Source organism: Peromyscus leucopus, chromosome 9 (assembly GCF_004664715.2).
Source record: "Peromyscus leucopus breed LL Stock chromosome 9, UCI_PerLeu_2.1, whole genome shotgun sequence".
In the NCBI taxonomy this organism is placed as follows: Eukaryota; Metazoa; Chordata; class Mammalia; order Rodentia; family Cricetidae; genus Peromyscus; species Peromyscus leucopus.
This window is the reverse complement of record NC_051070.1, coordinates 2,037,612-2,062,183: the sequence shown is the minus strand read 5'-3', so window position 1 is coordinate 2,062,183 and position 24,572 is coordinate 2,037,612. Positions and strand designations below refer to the sequence as shown.

At 44.0% G+C, this 24,572-nt stretch overlaps 1 protein-coding gene and 1 long non-coding RNA gene across 7 annotated transcripts in view; one reads left to right on the top strand and one right to left on the bottom strand.

The window, feature by feature from the left end:
* Clybl (citramalyl-CoA lyase) overlaps positions 1-24,572 on the top strand; it is a 239,019-nt gene that overhangs the window by 191,803 nt on the left and 22,644 nt on the right. For all 5 annotated transcript variants that reach the window (XR_003734428.2, XM_028868269.2, XM_028868270.1 and 2 more), the window contains exons 3-6: positions 14,573-14,761; positions 19,279-19,380; positions 21,127-21,220; positions 22,553-22,720. Coding sequence is in view for 4 of the 5 variants with exons in the window: in XM_028868269.2 (XP_028724102.1) it covers positions 14,573-14,761; positions 19,279-19,380; positions 21,127-21,220; positions 22,553-22,720 (553 nt within the window). In the remaining variant the exon portion in view is untranslated. The remainder of the gene's footprint in view (positions 1-14,572; positions 14,762-19,278; positions 19,381-21,126; positions 21,221-22,552; positions 22,721-24,572) is intronic.
* On the bottom strand, positions 8,213-22,890 carry LOC114692493. Of its 2 annotated transcripts, none has more exons than XR_003734429.2 (3): positions 22,848-22,890; positions 11,569-11,711; positions 8,213-10,928 (listed from the first exon to the last, which is right to left on the bottom strand). It is a non-coding gene; the product is annotated as an uncharacterized LOC114692493 (long non-coding RNA). The 2 variants fall into 2 exon arrangements; XR_003734430.2 differs by lacking the exon at positions 22,848-22,890 and adding an exon at positions 14,866-16,044.

Here is a 24,572-nt window from a genome sequence, read left to right as displayed (position 1 = left end):
TCTGATTTGGGACACAAGAATCTCTTAACCATTTTTTTTTAAAGCAATATGTCTGGGTTTAGAGGGGGAGTGAGCCAATTCCACCTCTAAAGCCAGCTTGGTATATTTGGGAATTTGGGCGTAGCATGTCTTACTACTTCCTGCTGGAGGGGGCGCTGTATCTTATGGGGATGCAAAGAAAATTTTAGACCTATGGGGTAGTCCGTGAGGCTGTATTGTTTGAACCAGTTGCCTTGAAACCGCTCTGGATGTTGGATCATCTGGGCCATGGTGTCATCGGAGACCTTTCAGGGGGTCTTGGCTGGTGAAACCTGATGTATCTTAATCTGGAACAAGTCCACAGCCTCTGGCTTTCTGTGGAAACAAAAGCAGAACCTCTTTTCCAAAGTAACATATCCTTATATCCAAATTTTGAAGTCAAGGTATCTTTAAAATATACATTTTGGCATAACTCAACAGCTTTTGTAATCAAATGTTTTTCTTTAATTATGAATATCAAAGAGAACATAATCCAGATTCTCTGTGTGGTAGCCATCTTTATGTGGCTTATGTTTTATATTACCTTGAGCCTTGAGCCTATTGCTTTAAACTGTACCATTGTAAGCCTGAAACGGAGCTGTGGCTGCTGGCTCCGCCCACTTCAGCTTCCCAACATGGCAGTGGTACGTTTTCTGCCAGCTCTGGGAGTCATCAAGTCTCAGAAATAGTGGGTCTAAGCTTTTATCAAAGCAGCGTGTAGCCCAGAAACCTCTTTTTTTTTTTTTTTTTTTTTTTTTTTTTTTTTTTTTTTTTTTAAATACTAGTAAAGACTAAATCTACCACACAGCTTAATTTGCCGCTGGCAGATGCCTCATTTCCGCCATACTGCCGGTCAAACGCACCCGCCAGGAACCCGCCAGTGTCTAAACTTGTGTTTTGCCGCATCTAGCTGCCGGTATGAGACAAGAAGCAGGAACCTGGTTTTGGCTCTGTTTAGAATTGGTTATTAAATATTCTCAGGTTTAAGGTGGAAACTCGTGCCGTTGGGCACCATTTGTAGCTGGAGGGCTTCTCTCCAGGTTCCCCAAGCCCCGCAGTCCCACAATCCACTTATAAAATAATCACTCAGACGCTTATATCACTTATAAACTGTATGGCCGTGGCAGGCTTCTTGCTAACTGTTCTTTTATCTTAAATTAACCCATTTTTATAAATCTATACCTTGCCACGTGGCTGGTGGCTTACGGGCGTCTTCACATGCTGCTTCTCCTGGCGGTGGCTGCAGTGTCTCTCCTTCAGCCTTCCGCCTCCCAGAATTCTCCTCTCTCCTTGTCCCACCTACCTCCTGCCTGGTCATTGGCCATCAGTGTTTTATTTATATAGAACAATATCCACAGCACAGAGGCACAGTGAGGTGAAGAGATCATGCAGTTGCTTGTGCGGGCAGTCTGCAGGCACAGTGGTGACTTGAGACAAGACTTGCAGGTTCCTTTGCTGGATTAGAGGAAGGTTGTAAAGTTGGAGGTTCACGTCCATTCCTTTGGGGCTGGAGTGAGCAGTGTTTGTACTGCTAGGATGTGTCCTCAGCAGCTGTCTGCACACGTGCTCTATGCTCTATGATTTAAGATCTTTGTTATGGCTTCATTTATAATTGCTCAGGTGTCAGTCCAATGACACACCCTCTAAGGAGCTGTTTGCCATCTTGTCTCCACGCCCGCAGTCCCTCGGCGCTCTCAGTCCCATCACAGAATTTGTTCTACTTTGTCACTTTCCACCAAAGTTGTTCTTAGTTTGACTTTCTTGTTGATTAGCTGTTTTCCTGACTACGGGGAAGTTCCATGTAGGTAGGGAGCTGTTCTCTCCATTACCTAAAACAGAGTCTAATCCAGAGTGTATTCAGGAAAGCTCTTGAATGAAGTAAACAAACAGATTGATAGCAAAAACCAGGAAACAGTTAAATCCTCCTGATAAAGGGGTTGTTACGATTTGGGTGTGAACTGTCCGTGCAGGCTGATGGTCTCCAGTTGGGAGCACTGTTTAGGGAGACCATAGCATCTTTAGTACGTGATGCCTGGCTGACAGGTGTAAGGTTTTAAACTGTCCCTGTACCCCAAGTCTTGTCACTGTTCAATAAGAAGCCCATTCCTGTTACAAGTTCCCCCAGCTGTCCGTCCTCCACACTTCCCACTCCAACCGTCCGTCCGTCCTCCACACTTCCCGCTCCAGCCGTCCGTCCTCCACACCAGCCTCCACGCTTCCCACTCCAGCCTCCATGCCTTTCCTGCTGTGATGTTAATAACCATTGTCAACTTTTGGAATTCCCTAGGAGACACATCTCTAGGTGCATTATCAAGGGCATTTCCAGAGAGATTTAGCTAAAGAGGGAAGACCCACCTTGAGTATGGGCGATGGCATCCAATGGGCTGGGGCCCCAGACAGAATTTTAAAAAGATGAGACCAGTTGGATGTTGGCATACAAGTTCTCTGCACTCTGATCTGCCCAGATGTGAGCCAGCGACCTTGTGCCCCCGTCCTGTGTACCCAACGTAACGGGTTGTGCTTTCCAAAGGCTCAGTGAGTAGAGGCAGTTGCCACCAAGCCTGATGGCCTGAGTTCAGTTCCTGGAACCTCTCTGTTTTTGAGGTGGCTGTGGGTAATCAAATCTGCACTGACTCTTCTCCAGGACTGTTATGAAGACATTGAGAGCAGCTTCTAGTCAGCCCCGTGACCCTACGAGACATAGTCAGCTCTCCACAGTGTGCCATGCTCCTAGGACGGGAGGGTCTGTAGGTCGGAGCTAGGATATGCATTTTTTAAATTATGACTACTTATTTATTGTCTCTCTTTATAACCCAGACTGGCTTTGAACTCATGATACTCTTCTTGCCTTAGCCGCCCAAGTATCTGACCTTTTAACTTGTCTAAGGATGGAACTCCATCATCAGTTAGAAAGCATTGTTCTAGTTATTACCTGTTTATCGCCAAGGTTAGAGTCACTGTACCTGGGGACTTGGGCTTCCAGCCTGGCCTTCTCTAAGACTCACTGTCTCACTCCCTTCAGGGACAGGCTGTTCTCCTCCCTGAGCTTTACACGTCTAGCTGTGAAGCCTGACTTCTCTCCACAGCATCTTCCTCCGGCAGCCTGGCCATTGCTGGGTGAGCCCACACCTAAATATCACAACAGAGTTACTGTCCGCTTCACAGGTCACTCCCCATCAAGGTTCCATGCAGAGTCCAGCTGGGTGTATATTAAAGGCCAGACTCAAAGAGTTTACAATTTTCCTTATGATTATTCCATCTTTTGCATATTAATATAAGTCTTTGGATTTCCTGCCCTACTTACAGTTAGAGAGAACAATGGTGTGATATGGCAGGGCTGGTGGGGAGCTCTGATGTTGTCAGAACTTGAATGTTCCTGAGGCCAGGTGTGTGTGGCCAGATGGGATGACTCTCCCCTGTCCTGCATGTCCAGAGGCCTCTGCTGGCTGAAGTGCCAGCCCAAGAGGCTTCCGTCTCCATCTCACAGGAAGAAAGGACACCATTTTATTGTGACACAGGCCATCCAGCGTCCACACAATCTGTTCTGCTAAATTGCACCTGGGGCTGTTGAGAGAAGGATCTGGCAAGGTTTCTGGCCTCTGAGGCCGAGGTCCTGGCCTCAGAAGCCAAATCATGGCAGTGGTGCCGGGCTCTGAGTTCGCCACTCGGGAAATTAACCTGCTCGTTCTCACGTTAAACGCTTTATGAAAATTTACTGGGCACAGGAAGAGGAAAGAAAACCCAAGTGGTCGCGCAGTTCGCCTGGCTGCTGGCACCAGTGAGGGAACAGTAAAGCTGCCTGGGAGAAGCGAGGAGCGGACGAGAAGGGCTGGCCCGGGAAAAGGGGAAACATGGGGAAAACCAACTGTGCTGCCAGCCCGCCATTGTTTCGGTAGCATTCACGGGGGTGGGGGAGGTTAATTAGAGAGGATGCTGTGCGTGGGAGTTGGTGCGCTCCTAACAGGGCTCTTCCCGCGTACTCTACAGCACTCATTGGCAGGCTAGGAAGCGAAGCCACTGCCTGTGTGGGTGGTCCCAGAGGACAGCCCTCTGTGGTGACCAGACCGCAGTTATCAAAGCCTTCCCCTTCTTTAGGAAAAAATAATGAAGCCGAGATCGCTCAGTGGGCACAGGTGCTTACCACCAAGCCTGATGACCTGAGCTGGATCCCTGGAACCACAGGAGAGAACCAACTCCCAAAAGTTGTCCTCCTTCACACGTAGGCTGTGGCACACTTGATCTCCCCAACTCCCATATACAACAAAATAGAAAAATGCAAAAATTTTAAAAATAAATTAAGTATTTTTGGAGAGCTGGGGATGTAGTCTAGTTGGTACCCTGCATGGCTCAGCGTGTGTGGACTGGATCCCCCAGCATTACCTAAAACGGGATTAGCTCTCCCAGTGCTCCAGAAGGTAAGTTGGATTGCTGTCAAGCCTGATGATCTACGTTTGACCTCAAAATCTGTATGATGTAGAGTACCACATCCCTCAGGTTGACCCCTGACCCCCGTATGTGTGCCACAGCACACATACTTGCTCACACACAGACAAGTATGCTTATTAAATAATGTAAAAACGTTTAAATGCCTATAAATTTGCCATGTACAGGGAACAGAGTGAGCGAGGTGTAGTGGCGTATGCTTGCAATCCCAGTTTTCCAGAGGCCATGTGTGACAAAGGATCACTACAGTCTTGAGTCTGGTCTACATAGTGAATTCCAGGCCATCCAAGGCTCCAGCAAGACCATGTCTCAAAACGGGGGAAAAAAAAGGCTCCAACCTAGGGATGTAGCACAGTTAATTGAGTGAGTGCTTATCTAACATGCAGAAAGTACTGAGCCTGTGATAGCCCAGCACTTAGGAGGTGGAAGCCAGAGGTGAGGAATTGAAAATCACGCCCCATTACGTAGAAAGTTTGAGACCAGTCTGGATACATGAGGCCCTGTCTGAGACAATCTCTTGTCTGGAAGGGTTTTTTGTTTGTTTGTTTGTTTGTTTGTTTGTTTGTATTAATTTCTTTTAGCTTGAAGGCCTTGCCCGTGAGAAAGGTAGTTCAGGAGAGTCATGGTCCAGTTTGGTGCACTGCTGGAAATAGTCTGTTTCTGCTGATGCACACATGATTACATCACCAAGTTCTCCTGCTTCCTGGCTGCCAGGAAGACAAATGAATGCCAATAGATTTGAATCGTCTTTGCTTGGTATTCTGCTGTGGGAAGAGAGGGAGTGGAGAACGAATCACCAAAATGAAGCTCTGCCTGGTTTGCTTCTTGGCAAGGTTGCTTGTGCCATACCGCAGGGCATTTTTCCCTCTTCCAGTGTGTTGCTATAACTTCCTGCCGATGGACTCCAGATTCTTTGTGTCAACACCTTAGGTATTGCTGAAGTAGCTGGCATAGAGACAGGAATTTCTGACCTCGGTGTCACTGTTTGTTCCTGGGAGAGATGCGGCCCAACATGCCTCCAAGCCTTGGTGATGGGTAGAGAATCATGTCTTCCTACATAGAAGTAAACTACACTTTAATAAAAAATTTGCTCTTGGGATGGCAAAATGGCTTAGTAGGTAAAGGCACTTGCATGAACCTGGTGACCTCAGTTCAACCCCAGAACCACTTCAAGGTGGAAGGGGGAAAAGCGCCTCCCGTGTGCATGACATGTGTGCCGCCCCGCCATGCACATACACACAATCATAATAAATAGATTTTTAAAATTCAGTTGGTTGGTTTATTTTTCTGTGAGGACCTGGCTGTCCTGGAACTTGATCTGTAAACCAGGCTGACCTCCAACTGGGTGGTGGTGGTGCACATCTTTAATACCAGCACTCAGCAGGCAGAGGCAGGTGGATCTCTGTGAGTTCGAATCCAGCTTGGTCTACAGAATGAGTTCCAGGACAGCCACAGAGAAACCCTAAAACAAACAAAAAACAGAACCTCATGTAACTCAAGTTGGCAAGAAACTTGCTGTGTAGCTGAGGATGACCTTGAACTTCTGATCTTCCCCGTCTGCCTCCTGACAGCTGGGATTACCCGTGAGCCCCACCATACCCAGTTTGTGAAGGTTGGAATCAAATCCAGGTCCTCAAGCATGCTAGGCAAATACTCCACCAAATGAGCCATGCGCCCAGCCCAGATAACTGGTTCTTGATGTTCACATGAAGAGGAAACTTTTCATCCTTCCCCCAGTGTAGCTAGAGGAGGTCACTTGCCAGAATATGTTGCCAGCATCACTTACAACGGTTCAGGCAGGGCACAGGTGATGCGCCTGTTATCTCCAGCATGTTTGGACCCTTGGTAAGCCTGCCTCATTAAATTATGAACCGATCACTCTTGATTTACCATTAAAAAGAACGAAAGCACCGGGATCCTGCCCCGAACGGTGATCTGCGGCCCCTGCGGCAAATGGTGCGTTCTCCTTCTCATAATGAAGAAAGGTAGGTGCGGACTCCTTTGATGACACTGTTCCACTTTGCTTGTTTACTTTGATTCTCCCACGCAGACTGTGACTCAGCAGGAGGGCTTTTAAACCAAAACAGTTAATTACCTCCTCTAACCCAGAGAAGTCGTGAAATATAAATACCAAGCGAGGGAGAGGGCAGCTTGGACCCAGCTGTACTTTGTACCAGTTGGGGAAGAGAGACACCTTCTCAGTCCTCCAAGGGCAGGGTAGAGAGAGACCAATTAACAGGTGTGCTCAGGAAGGTGGCTAGCCACCCACTCTGCTGTGTCAGTGGGCTGGACTGGAGTCCCCAAAACAGAAGGTAAGTGGGAGTGAGTCGCTCTAGGCCTCAGGCCTTCCCAAAGGAAGATGATTCAATGTGGATGGAACTGAACAGGGCCCTGACCAAGGACATATCCTCCCCAAATGCAGTCCTGGGCACAGGGCACCTGGTCTAGAGGGACCTTAGGGTCCACCTGTGAATTCAGATCCTGTCAGCTCTTGAGCCTTCTTTCCAGTGGAGTATCCCTAATTCTCTCATGGCCAAGACGCTGCTCTGGAAGACTTTCTGTCCAGCCGCCTGACATTAAGCAGGGCTCTCCTCCCCTGACTTCCTTCATATATATGGGCCATCTACTTGGTGTGTGTGTGTGTGTGTGTGTGTGTGTGTGTGTGTGTGTGCCAGCCACAGCACCCACACGGAAGTCAGAGCACAGCTTTCAGGAGTCCGTTTTCTTCTTCCCCTGTGGACTCTGGGAATTGAACTTAAGATAATCAGGCTTGTACATGGCAAATGCCTGTATTCTTGAAGCCATCTCATCTGACCATTTGGGCTCCTTCCTGGGGGCGGGGAGGTGCTCCTGCTGCTGCTCCTGCTGCTGCTGCTGCTGCTGCTGCTGCTGCTGCTGCTGCTGCTGCTATTGAAATTCTTGGTTTTCAGCGGCTCCAAGCCCTTTCTCAGCTTCCCTTGGCCCTCTCAGGCTCTGTGGAAAGGGCCACCCCTACCTGCCTAGGGGCCGCAGGTTTTGTTCCCCTGACTAAATTGTACTTCACTCCTAATCCTATGGGCCTCATCTCTAGCCATATACTGCTGGCCTGGGAATATTAAATTGCTGTAGCCACTTTGAGAATCAGCTGATGGTTCCTTAAAATGCTGAGCATACAGTTTCTATGTGACCCAGGAGTCACCCTTTCTTTTAAATACAAATCAAGAAAAGAAGTGTATATGAACATATAAAGAGGAGGGGTTCACAAATGTCCATAGAACATGTCCCATAACAGCCCCAAAGCAGAAAGCAACCTAAATGTTCATTAGCTGATGATAGGTAAATATGATATGCCATATCCACATGACAGGCTATTGTTTGAGTGTAAAAGAGAAAGTGTTGATGGGTGACAGAACATGAGTGAATCCTGGCACATAACCATAGATGAAAGAAGCCATTACAGAAGCTCATGTGTCGTGTCTCTGAGTTTCAGAACAAAGCAAACACGCAGAAAGAAAAAGTACGATGGGGTGGGGATGGCTACATGTTGTGTGAATTTTGTCTTATTAAAGCATTACCAAGGGGCTGGAACCACAGCTCAGGGGTTAGGGACACTTGTTGCTCTTGCAGAGGACCTGGATTTGGTTCCCAGCACCCACATGGTGGCCCATGATCACCCATACTCCAATTACAGGGGATTCAGTGCCGCCTTCTGGCCTCTGAGAGCACCAGACATTTATATAGTACACATTAAATAAATCTTCAAAAAGAAAACACAAACCAAAACACCACCACCAAAAACAAGCAAACAAAAAATGAACCCACCAAAAACTCACAAATTATTGTCTACAAATTGTGTCCTACAAATAACAAAGTGAAACTTTTTATTGTGGGAATACTCAAATATACACAAATGTAAAGAAGAATTGTGAGGGTTTTTGTTTGTTTGTTTGTAACAAACATACAGTCATTGACCAGCTCCTCCAAATATGAACATTTTAGAAATCTTTTCAGGATTTTTTTCTCCTTAATTTTATTACCAGAATTCTGAGCATCAGAAAATTTGGAAGATTATACAATGAATGTCAAGTATTCTCAGCTGTATTTTCCCACTAACACGTTATTCTGCCTTCCCTCCTCTGTATCAGTCTGTTCTCTTGTCTATCATCAACTCATCTTTTGAAATTTATTCCAATGTGAGTTGCAGACAGCCCACTCAGTCTCCCCTCAGTTCTACTGCATGCTTATCATCGACTAGAGATGGACATTTGTTTGTAGTTCGTTCTCTATTTTTTAGGTGAAATCTATATACATCCTTTATGTGATACACATGTAAAGGCCTGTGTCATTCACATTGAAAATATTTGGGGAACAGTGCATGCCGCAGCTACCTGGCTATGTGATGGTCAAAGGTCAACCTTCAGGAGCCAGTTCATCTCCACTGTGTGGTTTGGGGGATCAGGCTCATATCCTCAAGCTCGGCAGCAGGGCCTTTGCCTGCAGAGCTTCTCTTGCTGGCTCTGCTAGAAATGTTTTTAATTACTTGGAGACCATAAAATAAACTCTTCTCATAGAGTTTTGAATGTCATTGTTGTGGTTTATGTGTTGTATCTGTTGGTTGTAGAGTCAATTAAATCTCTGAGATGACAAATTCCAATTCCATGCTGTAAGCTTCCTGAGCCTTTTCAGTCCTTGAAATGAAAGATGGTTTGTAATTTTTTTTGCCATAAGCCCTTGTTTTAATGTATCTTTCATGATTAACATATTAAAAGCTCTCCTGTATCAAAATCTATGGTTTCAGAGTAAATAGGGATGACATGTAGAAGGCTGTAGGATGAATCAAGGCATGAAATTTTGAGTCAGTTAAGATACTGAATGTCATCAATGTGAGGTTTTCTTTTCTCTGTTCCTTCTTTCCTTTCTTCCTTCCTTTTTTTTTCTTTCAGGAAAACAAACAAGATTTCTTTTCCACACTACAACAAAAACCAATGAGCTAGAAATTCATAGGATCAAAGCAAGTCCTGTGCATATTTGAAAAGTCGGAACAAAACTCATTATTTTGTACAATTAATGCCTTATTAAATGCCAACACCGTCTCTTGCCTAATGAAACACACTGCCAGTTTGCAGGAATCGGGGAATATGTTTTTCGATTTGGTTACTACATCCCTCTTAGTGACCCCTGTAATGATAAATTCTGAACACTGATAAAGAAATGCAACATGGTCTCCTTGTGATTACCTATTTTGTCACAGGTGTTTCTGCTTTTTATTACAGATGTTTAGAAAACAGATGAAAAAGGAGGTCTTTAGGTGGAACAGTTCACACAAACTTTTTGGTTTTTTTTCTTTTTTTGACATTGACAATTTTAATATAAAGATGCTGATATCAAGGCCTTATGCTCAAAACTTGGAAGAGTCCATACCTGTGACCTCACTTTCTTTACAAGTTAGATGAAATGGAAATGGGTTAAGATGGACCAATCTATAAAAGGCAGAATTTACTAGTGCTTTGGAACATAAAGCATGACATTTATATTTATGGAATGAAAATATTAATTTTATATATGTTTTTAATTACAAATGCTGCACACCTCCCCTGAGTCTAGAAGGCCCTTTCTGTTTCTTAATTACCAGATCTCAGCTTCTGGTGGAGGCGCGCTTTCCCCTGTCCTGGTAAAAGGTATACTTTTACTTCACGGTTTGGGGTAGGGCGCAGAGGGAAGGTGTTCGTTCGCTCAGATGTTAGGGAGCTGATGATGCTGTTATTTAAGGCTCGTATTTGAGTGTGTTTATACTTTGTGATTCTATAAATAAACCCGAGGGGGCTCCTGGATGTCTCGATGCTTCTTGAATCCCGTGCCCTGTCTGTCTCATCCTATCCGACAGTAGAATTGATGCCCCTCTAATCCCTGGAAGTTTGGGGCTAATGAACTGACTGCTGAGCGGCCGCCACGGAGCTTGGTCCCAAACTATACTGTACTTCACACTCGATTTATTCTCCAGATGGCGAGACTGTGCCGCCCTGCCGCGAGGGACCACCCCTTCCACTGGAGTGTAAAAGTGGACGGATGTTGTTTTCTTTACAGATCTCATCGTTCTGAGCTAGAAACTTGCGAGAATGATTAGTTATTAGCTTTAATGGGTGCCAACTGAACCAACTGCCGCAGATTTTCTCCCTTAATTTCAGAGGCCGCGGGTCTTGGGGATGGTTGATTTATCTGCTTTCTTACGTCACCGGAGCGTGTCTCCTCCCCAGGTGACAGGAATCCGGGCTCTGAAATCATAGCACGCCTTGGTTCCTGGCCCAGACACAGTCACATAGTACTGTGGCTTATGCATAAGGACAGTTTTATTAGCCTCTGGTCCACTGCACCAAATAGCCTGTGGCACGGAATATCGACCGTTGCAGGAGCTTTTGGAAGGCCACTTTCAGAACAAGGGCTTTGGAAGATTCTGGTCCGTCCCAACTCGTCTGAAACCCACGTGAAATCTGCAATCAGACATGATACAGAACACTCAATGGCAGTAAGCGAACACTTCTAAGATCTAAGGAGACTTTTCATAAAAGGCCTTGATTCTATCATTCAGCTTTCAAGCTTGTCAGATCTGAGAGGGCCACGTTCATCCCGCCATGAGGACTTATCAACAAGGCTGTTCTGTTTGCAGTACGGTCCCTCCTCAGCCTCGATGAGACCAACTTTCCCCGCAAAGCACGTTCCTTTCAAAATTTCTGAAAGTCACTCTAGCCACCCCACTGGGAGAGTATGTCAGGCTCCTGTGGACCTCTTATTATCCCACCTAAAGATGGAGATGGAGGGAGGAGTAGGGCCGGAGAAAAAGAAGAAGCCTGAGGGAAGGGGATGATGAAGATGAGAGGGATGGTAGGAGGAGCCAAAGGAGCACCGTGCAGAGCGTCTCTCCTCACAACTGGGCGGACAGAACTAACAGAATACACACCACTAATTGTTCTTAGAAACTGCCTTCCTCGCAACCCAACAGATGGCTTGGGTGTGTTTACTAGCACAGTGACATATTTCACCATTAAAATAACAAAAAAAAAAAAAAAAAATCCACACACTTGTTGGTTGGTGTAAATTCAGTAAGGTTGTTGGATATTTTGGGATACGTACCAGAGGGATCCGCTCTTCATTGATGTAAATTGTAGCAATCAGCAGCCTGTTAATAAGGGTGTTGTGTGGCAATATACCTCAGACACCATCCTCTCTCTTTGGAAAGGTACACTGTGATGCCAGGAAAAAGCTCTGTGTTCATTCTGAGCCAAAAAAACAAAAAGGAAAGGAAGAAAATGCTGAGCACTTGCTGCTCATTATTATAACACGAAAAGGACTAATCAGATTATGCCTAGAAACTGGAATTAGGTGCTTCATTTGCAGCCAATTTCACAAGAATTGAGTTTTACTAAGTCAGCCGGAATGTGCGGAAACCATGGCAATCTGACTTCAGATGGAAATCACAAACATGTTTGGAACACGAGCTCTGAACAAACCGTTCTCTTCAAATCCAAAGGAAATAACCAAACAGCCTAAGCGTCCGGTTCTGTTTGACACCAGAGAAGCAATTTAAGGAGTTGCCAGGGATTCTGCATCATCAAGCACACATGTTCAGTAGACATGTTGATTCAGTCTTTTCTTTTTGAAGACAGGGTCTTGCAGTGTAGACCAGGCTGGCCTAAAACTTGGTATCCTCCTCCCTCAGCCTCCTGAGTGCGCCACCACACTCGGCTTCACTGCACAGTAATTTTCCCCTGCACAGTCTAGAGAATTACCTTTTGTTTTCCCAGTCAGTGTTTCAGTGGACCCTCTGCAAGGCTGCCTTGCTGTAGGGTGAGAATCCAAAAGTTGGAATGTTTGCAAACCCAGACTATCCAGACTTTGTAACTGTCCAGGCTGTGCGCATGCAGCATGACCTGGTTTTTAGGTTCTCTGAGGCTGTGGATCTGAAAACAGTCACTACTAAAAGCAGAGGAACCCCTCTTTCAAACCCTGCTGTTGGGCTAACTCCTGTGCTTGGTCATCAGTACATCCTCCTTAGTTTCTGCAGCAACAGTGCATAGCATGTGGCTAAGTGGAATCTGCAGTGTGAGATAACCAGTTTGGGTAGGAGACGGTGCTGGAGAGGTGGCTTAGGGGTTAAGAGCTCATACTTCTCTTGTAGAGGGCTTGAGTTTGATTCCCTGTACCTTCATCAAGTGTGGCTCACAACCACCTTCAAGGGAGTCTGATACCTCTGACCTCTTCGGGCACCTGCACTTGTGTGTACATACTTCCTACAACACACATATACATAATTAAAGACAAATCTAAAAAGTTAAATAATGACATCGTGTGGACTAAAGTCATTATTGACTGCTTCATCTCATGTGCTTTCTCTTGTTTTTGCCTAAATTCAGCCTAATTATTCACAGCAAACACTCAGTAAATCAAGTTTGCACAGAGACATCCTAAACTGATTCTGAGTGCTGTTTCCGTGTGTCCTAATAACTCTAAGCTAGTCTTTCATCACACTGTTTAATTCAGGCCCCAACTGGAAGCCTTCCTGATTTCCATTCTTACTTATGTCTGGTTTAAATCAACTGTCTTGGGTTGTGTCTTTGACAGGGTTAGACTTCATATTGGCTTAAATGATCCGATCCTTCTGTTGTTGTTTGTTTTAAATAGGCTCTCACCATGTAACTCTGCTAGCATGGAGCTTGCTATGTGCACCAAGCTGATCTCGAACTCAGTGACCTGCTTGCCTCTGTCTCCTGAGTGCTTTAGGGCTGAAAGTGTGCTTACTGCTCACAGCAAATAACTCATTGTTATCTGTGCTTTGGGAGCTTTTTTTCTCAGATATGTGTTGCTGTTCAAATGGATGAATATTGTTAGTTTTTTTCAAAGATTTATATAATTTCATTTTATGTGCTTGAATGTTGTATATGTACATATATATGTGCACCATGTTTGTGACTAGTGCCCGTGGAGGCCAGCAGACAGTGTCACTCTCCTGGAGCTGGAGTTCCAGACAGTTGTGAGCCACCATGTGGATGCTGGAACTAAATCTGGGTCCTCTGGAAGAGTAGTGAGTGCTCTTAACCACCGAGCCAGACTTCCAGGTCCAAGACTCTTTAATGCATTCATCAGTAGTTAGATGCTTTAAAGTTTTATTAGTGTAATAAAAATTCTTCCCAAATGAAACTACCTTTGATAAGTGTTCCTTCTGACAGTGAGAATTTGTTGAGGGCTGTTGGCAAGATGGAGGACTTTATTTTTGAAACTGGAATTGGCAGTAAATAATGTCCCTAAGAGCTTCCTTTCTCTCGGCCCCCCCCCCCCCCCCCGCCACCTTTAGTGTTCACTCTTCACTCGCCCATCCCACAGTCTTCACCTCCAACTCAAAGCTAATACATACCATATTTGGTCTCATATAGTTTTTCTTGGGATAATTCAAATGTGACTTTCAGCTTTTTATAACTGCAGCAAAGACTATCAAATCAAAGAAAACAGTCTATTTGTCAAGCACTCCATGAAGGGATTTCTTGGTGACATTACTGTTTCCATCTGAATTAGGGGAGCTTCTCATGAAGTACTGAATGTCAGATTCCTGTGAACCCCTTCCTAATTGAATGTCAAGATTCAGCTTGGCTACAAAAAATTTAAAAAACGATGAATTTTTTTTAAAAAAAGAGTGATATCTGGGGAGCAGAAGAGCAAATGCTTGCCTTTCCCCTAATATGACCATGCCGACAGGTAACATTGCCACAATTCCCATGGCATCTAGTTTCTAAGACTTATTAAATGAAGAAATGTGGAGAAAGACTTGGAACCATACTTAGTGCACACTTAATGCCCAATCAGTGAATTATTTTACCTCCTCAATTGGAAAGCACACTAACGAACAAATTACTCTACCATTCAGAGGTACACCAACCAGAATCCATGATGGTATAATCCCCATTGTGTTCCAGCAGTCTTGAATGATGTGTAGAAATCATTGGCTCCCCTATGAGTTTGGATGATTCATTTCCAATATCATTTTGTGGGCAGAAAATACATTATTCTAATTACAGTGTTCATCAGTGTCCATCACTTAATGTTAAGAATAAATTTAGGAGACATATTTTCTCAATATTTACAGGATGAAGCTCGATTAAGAATAGTAAGAACTCTTGAAGACTTTGACCTGGGCCCAACAGAGAAGTGTGTGAGAATCAACTCGGTGTCTAGTGGTCTGGCTGAAGCTGACCTAGAGACAATTCTGCAGGCCCGAGTTCTTCCCTCTAGTATGATGCTCCCAAAGGTGGAAGGTCCTGAGGAAATCCAGTGGGTAAGTAATAGTGCTTGGCTCTGCAGCCGAAGGCAGGCTGAGGAGTCAGTCCCCAGGAGAGGGTATGGATGGCATTGGTTTAGAAATGCACACACGTAGCTCACCCAATAGCAGTTGCTTGTCATGTGTCAGGTCCTGGATTCAGTCAGTACCTTAGAAAAGAGAGAGACAGGAAGAGAAGAGGAGAAAATTGGGGCTAGTTGTAGCTCACTTGGTAGAGTGCTTGCCTGGCATGCACAAGGCCCTGGTTTGATGCCCCAGCATCACGTAATACTGGGTGTGGTGACAAATGCATTTAACCCCAGCACTCAGGAGATAGAGACAGGAAGATCAGAAGTTCAAGGTCATCCTGAAGTACATAGCACATTTGAGGCCAGCCTGGGCTACATGAGATCCTGAATCAAGAAAGGAGAGAAGAAGGAATTATAAAAAGCGAGTGATACAGTCAATCATTTCCTTCCCTAAGAATCTAACTTTCCCCAACATGTTTCCCAAAAGAGCTCTCCTTTGGACACTGCTTTTGCTCTCTGATTGGACTTGTGGTCAGAGCAGCTGCCTCGGTAGTCCTCACACATCAGGCCCTGGACACTAACTTGCCCGAGTATCCACCCTGCCACCAGGAAGCCAGGCCTTGTACTCGGGAGAGCCATGGCGTGGATGGTTGTGGTTGAGGCTCTCCTGGAGCCATCACACACAGTGAGGAACTCTAGCTGCATAGAGCAAAGAGCCAAAGCAGAAGAAGAAAAGGTCATTCCTGAGGGCACCTGGAGGAAGAGACAGGAAGCTTTTAACCCGTGGTTTTAATTAGCTCCGATATTATTTCCGGAGCAGCTCTCTGGTGCCCTTTTTAAATTGCTGTCAGGTGTGTTTGCATTTCATGACAGACTTTTCAGCCAATAAAAGCCTCAAATGCAAAGTGGTTGGCATGTCAAATTACTTAAGAAAACTTTGAAATGGACCCAATTATGCTATGATTGTTTTAATTGTGAGATTTGGGGAGGGGGAATTGAATAGGGAGTTACTATTATTCTGCAAGTCCCTTGAATAAAATGCCATTTTATTATACTCCTTGGAGCAGAACCTCTGGGAGTAGCTAGACTGATGGATGGTGGAGGCATTCAAAGCCACATCTCACATTATCTTGAGGGCTGTGGATCTAGCCATAGCAATACCCTGAGTAGCTGTCATACCTGGTAAAACTGCTCCCTTAAAAAATGAATGTATTTATTTTTATTTCATAATCATTGGTGTTCTGCCTGCATGTATGTCTGTATGAAGGTGTTGGACCCCCTGGAGTTACAGACAGTTGTGAGCTGCCATGTAGGTGCTGGGAATTGAACCCAGATCTTCTGGCAGAGCAGCCAGTGCTCTTAACCACTGAGCCATCTCTCCAGCCCCAACTGCTCACTTTTCTAATTCATCTGAATATGCTGGATCTTTGTTGTCAACACATGGGTCACCTGCCACATGTGGCTACTGAGCATTTGAAATGCAGCCTGTGCAAATTGAGGTGTGCTTATAATGAGTAAAATGTACACATGCTTGAGTTTATAGAGTTGATACACTTTCCAAGTGGAGAGAGAAAAATGGAAAATATCTCAGTTTTTATATTGATTCCATATTGCAGTGATAATATTTGCAATCTATTAGTTGAATACAAGAGATGAGAAGTCAATCTGTCTTCTCCACTTTACCCTTTGACTGTAGCTACTAGAAGATTGAAAATTGTTATACATGTAGATGCCATGGTATTTGTGTTGACAGCTCTGCATTGGAGCAGTCTCAAAGATCTGTCATCGAGGGCTTGTGTTTGCTTAGTAAACCAGAGATCTCACCAATGTTAGCCTTAGTTACTTAGAGAGACGGGGTGTAGAGAGTATTGATGTCCCGAGGGCTCCGACCCCATACAGATAAGTATTAAGCTGATGGAGGACTCTGAAGTCCCTCTTCCCCAATGGTTCGTTCCATCGTTAATGCCTATTAACACCACATCACCATTCAGTTAAGATGGGGGTGATCTCCCCAACCTTGAGCTACAGCTTCCTGTCGCTGTTTCAGATCCTTGGGTGTGAGGGACACTCTGAAACTGAAATAGGACTTGTAGTTAACAGAAGTCTTTGGGGCTGTTTATTTTCCTCTCCGTTTGTATGTATGCGGAGCGTAAAACCCCAAGCCTGATGCACAACTGAAAGCCGGGCTTGCTTGTTTTCTTTTGTGTGAGAATCGCCTGCTCGCCTTTTGTCGTTAGTGTGGGCTCTTGTCTGACTGGCACGGCTTATTGGGCTGTAACAAGCGTAACTCTGCCTCTTTTGTCGTGGGACAATTCTCCCACAAATCCCAACAGTGTGCATTCTTCCCGCACGCTATTGGGTGTGCACTGGAATTGAAAGAATTGCTGAGCCCTGCTACTTCATCTCCTCCCCAATCTCTTTGTCTTTCCCCCCTTCTTTTCCTCACGCCCCCCTCCGCAGTCCCCTCCACCTCGATGAAATGAACACTTTACCAGGCCGGAAACATTTAATCGTCTCCTTTTGAAAAAAATTAATTGAAACTTCTCCACTAGTTACCTTTTGTGTTAGTACTTAATGCAATTTTTTAAGAAAGAAGGGGATGGGGGAGGGGGAGGGGCTAGCATATCTAATTTTTAAATGCCCCTATTGGCTATAAAGCAAAAGGCATTAGAGGTTTTGTTCATTAAGAACGGGGGATATCTTGTAAAAGATTTACCTAGTTGTAAACTTTACGATTTTTGTAGTTATAATGACTATCACAGAGAATGGTACAAGTAGCCTTGGGAGTTTTCTTTCTTTCCTTCTTTCTCCTTCTTCTTCTTCTCCTTCTTCTTCTTCTTCTTCTTCTTCTTCTTCTTCTTCTTCTTCTTCTTCTTCTTCTTCTTCTTCTTCTCCTTCTCCTCCTCCTCCTCCTCCTCCTCCTCCTCCTCCTCCTCCTCCTCCTTCTCCTTCTTCTTCTTCTTGGAAAGAAAATCCATAGCTTTGTATTCAAGCCACCAATATTTCACTGCTTGTTTTCAGGTTTCATTGTGACATAAACTATGTTTTATTTTCCCTGCATCTAGTACCGTACAGGCTGCCCATCTCTTCACCCTCCTCTTCACCCTGGCTGTTGTGGTGGGTTATTCCTTTCCGGAAAGTTACTGAGGAGGTGATGCTGATGCTGTCTGAGAGGGAGGGCAGCGAACGACGGGAATCATTCTTCATTACTGAAAGCTGTGATTTATTTTAGCCTAATTGTAAAGTTACTGCAAATCGCTCAAAAGCTTTTTAAAGATCCCAGTGATTAGGTTTTTTTAAGGGGGGGCGCACAGGCGAGGAGGGGGCAGGTAAAGGGGAAATAACACCTTTAATCCTGCCTCTGGTAAATAGGCTGCCAGCTTTTAAAATGAGTTTCCTTTCTATTAGTGAGAATATTATGCTAAGCCTGAAGCATTAGTTTTTATGTTGCCATGGCAGCCTTACTCCTGCAGGGTGGTGACCTGTGATGATTACAGTACAAAGCTTACAGGGTCTTGAAACCCCCTTTGAAGATGAAAAGTCTTTGATGGTTTATATTTATGCAAATCTCTTAGATATGATTTACCCAACTGAGACTGAATGGAGAGATGATTAAAATTCCCTTTTCCTTTGATATCCATTAATGGCTGAATATTCCTTAAATTTACATGGATATATATGTTTTCAACTTTATTTACAAAAATATCTTTATTATACCTGTGTTTCTTTTCTTTTTTTTTTTTATCTTCCCACATCTTATTAGATCTAGATAGACATAATAGATTTACAATTTAGATTGTGGGGCTCCCCCCCTTTTTTGAAACGGGGGGTGTGGGGGATCTGCGAGAGCTTTTGTATGTTTCCAGATGATAGATTTTGGAATTTGGGCTACCCCACTGGCAGCACAGAGCTAGCTGTGAACTGGTCTCATGGAAAAAATTGGCAAGCTTTGGTCTTCAAAGAATTAAACTTCCTTTTTAAGGTCTTCCTAGGTAAGCTTAAAAAAAAACTATGAAGAAAACCCTCCCGAACAAAGGGTAATGGCACTATAACGAATAATATAGATTCTACATATGTGGAAGGGAGCCGGACAGCTGCGCGTGTGTCGGTGTTGGGTTCGAAACAAAACGAGAAGGGCAGGTAGAGAGCCCTGCTTTGTTCTGAACGCCCGCATTTGCATTTGAGGAGAAGAGAGGGTGAGGGGCCGAGTAAACATGTTTGCCAGGGAAACATTTAAACCTGGGAATCTCTCCTCCCTTTCAACTCCTAGGCCTCAAACTATTTCCTTCGGAGGAAAACGCACTGTGGTGTGTGAGGTTTCACTCTGGATGGGGACTTTGCTGCCTTTAGTTCCGCTGCTTTTCCCTCCTAACCCCTCATTGTGTGGATGGGGGCTGGGGTGTCACCTCCTCGGGTCAGAGACTTCAGCCCCTGCTCCTGTGCCTGCGTTTCAGGGGCTGAACTTAAGTTTTTGTCGCTAATCACCTATGACACTTCTGATTTTAGTTTTCAGACAAATTTTCATTCCACTTAAAAGGCCGAAAACTTGAACAACCAATGAATTTAATCCCCTTTGTGGAAACTGCAATGGGTTTGCTCAATTTTAAGGTAAGAAAGCCAGAATGTGGTTATGTAAGTTAGTATTTTATTTAATTACCTAAAGAGAACTTGTGGATTTTTTTATTTGAGCATCTATTTAAAAAAGTTTTTTAAAGAAAGATTTATAAACAAAGTAAGATATTTAAACCCTGTCTTATTCATCCCACTCTAAAATATATTATCTTGGATTGTTAATATCTTGGAAGACAAAGAAGCTAATTTAAAAAGAAGGCCTTCTCAGTCTCAAATATCTAAACAAAACATTTATATGTTCCTGGAGTATACATAAATATAAAATCACAGAATAAATATATGCTTTGAATTAGTACATGTATAGATTAAATGTACATGGAAATTTCATTTTGTCACCTTTATGAATTAAATTTGAATTGTTTTTCCTACAAATTGTTTTTCATCTGCAAATGGCCTGGCTTGTCTGTGGTACTATTATCTGTAATCCCTAGCAGATAAGATTATTGTTTATAGTTCACATATATAAATAATTTATAGTCTCTTGTTTCAATTTGTCAGTTTCAAACGTAAAGTGTTTTCCAACACACATTTAAAAAGATTAGCTGAGCCAACATTCAGCCACTGTGTGGCTGCATCAAACTATCTGTCTTACCAGATTCATAGCCAGCTCGTTTGTTCCCCCTTGATCCATTGGCCTTTATACCATTTCCCAGAATGTGTCTCCCATTCCACCTGACCTTCGAATAACTGTCTAGCACCCCCTGTAACCTCTTCTCAAACTTTCTAGTCCTTGGTATTTTTGTATTTTGTTTTATTCTCTTCCACTCCAGAGGGCAAGAGGAAAAAAAAAATCACTAAAAAAAGTTAGGTGACCTGAGATACAGAACGTACAAGCAAATGCTCAGGGGAGCTTTACAGAGCTGGAGGACTGTGCAGGAGGGCCAAGTGCAAATTTTTGAGGCTGCTTCAAGCCTGTCTCGTGACTAACTCCTTTATACAATAACCACAAAGTGCTACAGCTCACCCTAGCACCCCTAGAACATAAACATAAGCACATCCCTGAGCTGGAATCAGGTACATACAGTGATTTAATTTTAAAGCACTATTTTGCCATTTTATTCAGTAATGTATTTAGGAGCTCCCATAATGCTTGAAATTAACCAACAGTATCCCCACCACTTCCTTCATTCTGTTCCTATCCACACAAATATTAGCACATTATAGCCCCAAGACTCACAGTTACGTCTACAGCAAACGTGATTCGGCTTTCATTTGGACATGTCAGAGTTGCTTTGTTCACACGCCCTGGGTGACTCGTAACATTTTTATTTCCCCTTCGAAGTTGTAGGTCTTGCACTGCCTGACTTTAAGCCTGAAACCATTTTACTTGATGCTAATGCAAATAATCCAATTAGTTTGATTTCAAAAATTCTTTCCTCCTCTCCTGCGGCTTTATGTTTATTACTTAAGAGTCTCTTAAAGCAAAAACAAATTCTGAAGAAACATAAATTACTTATAAAAGAAGCTAAAAAAAAGTTCACCCAAGTTCTAGAAATTGAGTGGCCTCTAATTTGAGCATTATAGCTATATGATAACTAATGATGGCGATATGAATGTAAACACCAGGCAAAGCAAATGTGTATGAGGTACTTATCTGAAGAACATTAAATGCTTTGGGGAAGGGCTTAGTTTATTTCAGCCAAAGCGTGTTAGCATCCGGATCTTTCCTATCACTAATGCACTGGCTCCCAGCCTCTGAGACTCTTTTCTGCTGTTTTCCAGGCAGTGTGTGAAGAGGCACTGAAGACTGGGCCTCAAGTGGGTCTTCTCCTGGATGCGGTCGTTTTTGGAGGAGAAGATTTTAGAGCCAGCATAGGTGTCAAAGATCTCTCTGTCTCTCTCTGTGTCTCTGTCTGTCTGTCTGTCTCTCTCTCTCTCTCTCTCCCTCTCCCAACCCCTCACCCTCACCCTATGTGTGTGTGTGTGTGTGTGTGTGTGTGTATGTGTGTAATTTTTTCTTTGCCCCCTCACAAAGGGACATTTACATAACAATGCATATTTTCCAGCCCTGACCATGGCTTTTCATGACAACTAACTGACCACTACTTCCTGATAATTTCGGGCTCCATTTCCTGCTTTCAGAGTCCTGAATTATTACTTCTGCTCATTTATAAAATAACTAATAAAGCCTCTTGAGCCTTAGGCATGCTCAAGAACATGCAGGGTCTGCTTGGCTTCTACTAACATACTACATAAACAGCCTGATGCTGGCTTAAATATTTTGTCCTCACATCAGTCCAAGACCTGGGCCTCCAAACAGAATGTTAGAGGGCTATAAGATTGGCCTCAGTACAGTGTTTTCTGCATTAAATGTAGTAGGCAATTATTTTTTTAGATAGATTATAAATTTGCCTTAGCATACGTTTCAGAACATTGATTGTTAGAAACCCACAGGCCTGCCGATACCCGCTGATGTGATACCCGCTGATGTGCTTGCTCCCCTGAGCGCTGCACTGATCTGCGTGTTCCTATGGTTGGAGACTGAAGGCCAAGGTCACAGAAAGTATTTTCAGACCCACATCCCAGGGGTCTGGGGACACTTTTCCTACTATTATAGCCCAAGTTTAAGCAGTGATACTTCCCTCAGGGTGAAAAAGAAAATTTTATTTTGATGTGCATCTTCTCAGGAGACTTTTAGGTGTCCCACAGCTAAGGTACTTTTCTGCCTCTCCCAAAATGAGAGTCTTTCTCCTTTCTCAAGTACCCAGCCAAACCCCAGAGCACAGGCTCAGGACGTCTTTGAGGATAGATGTGACAAGACAGCACATGCCATTCCTAAGAAGTGAACCATCTCCCCACACACAGCCTCCTGGACACTTGTTGTAATGCTGTCTTTGGACTGACACTCTCCAAGTGATAACATGAAAGAGGAAGTCAGGCTGCTGTGACCCCACTTCTTCCTCCTCCTGGAACAGAGGAGGGGCCTTTCCCTGATGCATGGACAAGCGATTATATTGAAAAAATGTGCCAGTTCACTAGACATACACGCCATTCAACGTTTCTTCCCCATATACCTGTCTTCCTGTGTATTTGAATAGTTGCTTTTCTGGGGTGCGGTTCCCAGGGAGACACATATGTCCTTACAACCTGGTCTCTGTAGTGTGTGTCTGGTTAAAGTCTCACTTTTCTGTGCACACCCCACTTACAGGCGCGACAAGCAGTAAGGATGCCCAGGACATCCTCTATGCCCGACAGAAGATTGTCGTCACAGCCAAGGCCTTTGGCCTACAAGCCATAGATCTTGTATACATTGATTTCCGGGATGAAGATGGACTTCTCAAACAGTCAAGAGAAGCCGCCGCCATGGGCTTCACTGGTACGATTCCTGGTGCTGTCTTAAAAAGTGTTGTGCGTTAGCAGGCATCCCAGAAAAGAAGACGTCTACTCCCCCAGGACCTGTAACCTGAGACAGCCGCAGACAGCAGAAGGCACATGATTATTACCTGGATTGCTGGGTGGTTTTCTCTCTCTCTTCTTTTTTCTGTCTCTGCAAATTATAAAACATAACACTTTTTTGAATTTTTTTCTTTACATTTGTTACTTTTTTTCTGTCTTATTAAGAATTTCAGTATATTTTGAGCTGACCCCAGGCAAGGGATAAGGGATAATGGGAGAGTTTCAGAGTGAATAACTGTCATAATTTAGATTGATGAAATATAAGAAAATGTCCCTAAAATAGTTAAAGTATTAATTCATTTTTTTAATTGATGATGCTGCCTATGATCTAACTTTTACTCATAACTATTTTTTTAATTATTTGGCCACTTAAAGCCCCTCTCCCCTTCTGTGTCTCCAGTAAGTGTCTGTGTAGTTGCCGACACCTGTGGTACTGACTGGCACTGGGGCCGTGACTCCCTCACAGCCTGTGTGGGGTACAGGCAGGCAGCTGACAGCCATCAGTGTGCTCATCACTCCTGTCCCCATGAGTCCAGGGAACAACTGAAAACCATGTTTTGCAACAGAACTCTGTCTTTTGAAAACCTTAATAGACGCTTACACATAAATAACCCTGTGCAGTTGCATAGAATGTGTACATGATTGTATACACACACACACACACACACACACACACACACACACACAGAGAGAGAGAGAGAGAAAGAGAGAGAGAGAGAGAGAGAGAGAGAGAGAGAGAGAGTATTCTCTCTCTCTTGTTTATCTGTATGGTGAAAGTGCTAGGATTGATAGCTATAAATATACCCAGCCATGAGGAGGAGGAGGAAAAGAGGGGTGGAAGGAGAGAAGGATGTTATCCCTTTTTAAAAATATTTTGATACTGTACCTCGACATAATTTAACTGAAAGTCTCATAAAGTACCTTGAAATGAAAAAGGTATGTTAGCAGAGGATGGCTTATCCTGAAACAAATGGAAAGGCTGAAGCAACAGTACAGTAATCTTAGAATGAAATGACCCTGTATATAGCAGAGCTCTAAAATAAACCCGAGTGCCTACGTTTTTAAGCTTAAAAACATATGATCCCATGCATAGAAATGTTGTTCAATGATTTGAACTATTACTAGTTTCTCCTGATATTTAACAGGTACTGAGAGAGAAAGGAATCTCCTGCTGATCAGTGCATGGGGCATGCCTGACTTTCCTTCTTCCGGTGGCCAGTTAGGATGTGGCCCAAATGGGAAAGCTGGAAAAAAACTCCATGAAATCTATCTAATAGACCCTGATGTTGTTGGCCTATAACATGTGGCATTGGCTGCCAGGCAGCCAGATGTTGCTCTGAAGTGGGAACTAATTCAATAGGAAAGAGCTCCCTGGCCTCAGCCACCAGCCCTTCATGTTCTTGGGTTGATGTTTTTCCAGCTTCCTCTGGGGCTCAAAGGTTTCTCAAGATACAGAACTGAATTAAATTGGTCCCCAATTCAATCTCAAAGGACAAGCTATTTCAAATCCGGTTTAAATGTCTAGACTGTGCCCGACTCAGCACGAAGAACTTATGGACCTGGCACTATTGTTTCTGCCCAACGGGGAGCATTGAGTCACAGGAAGATGGAGGCCAGGGTGCGGGGAGGTACCGAGGGCACAGTGCCCATTGTACATCCAAGTGACAGAAGCTGGGGGCTGGGGGCCACACGCCATACATACTTACTGATTTTGAGAGAAAAGGTCTTTGTTGCCACAATTTTATTTCTTCATACTAATAAAAGGTGGTCAA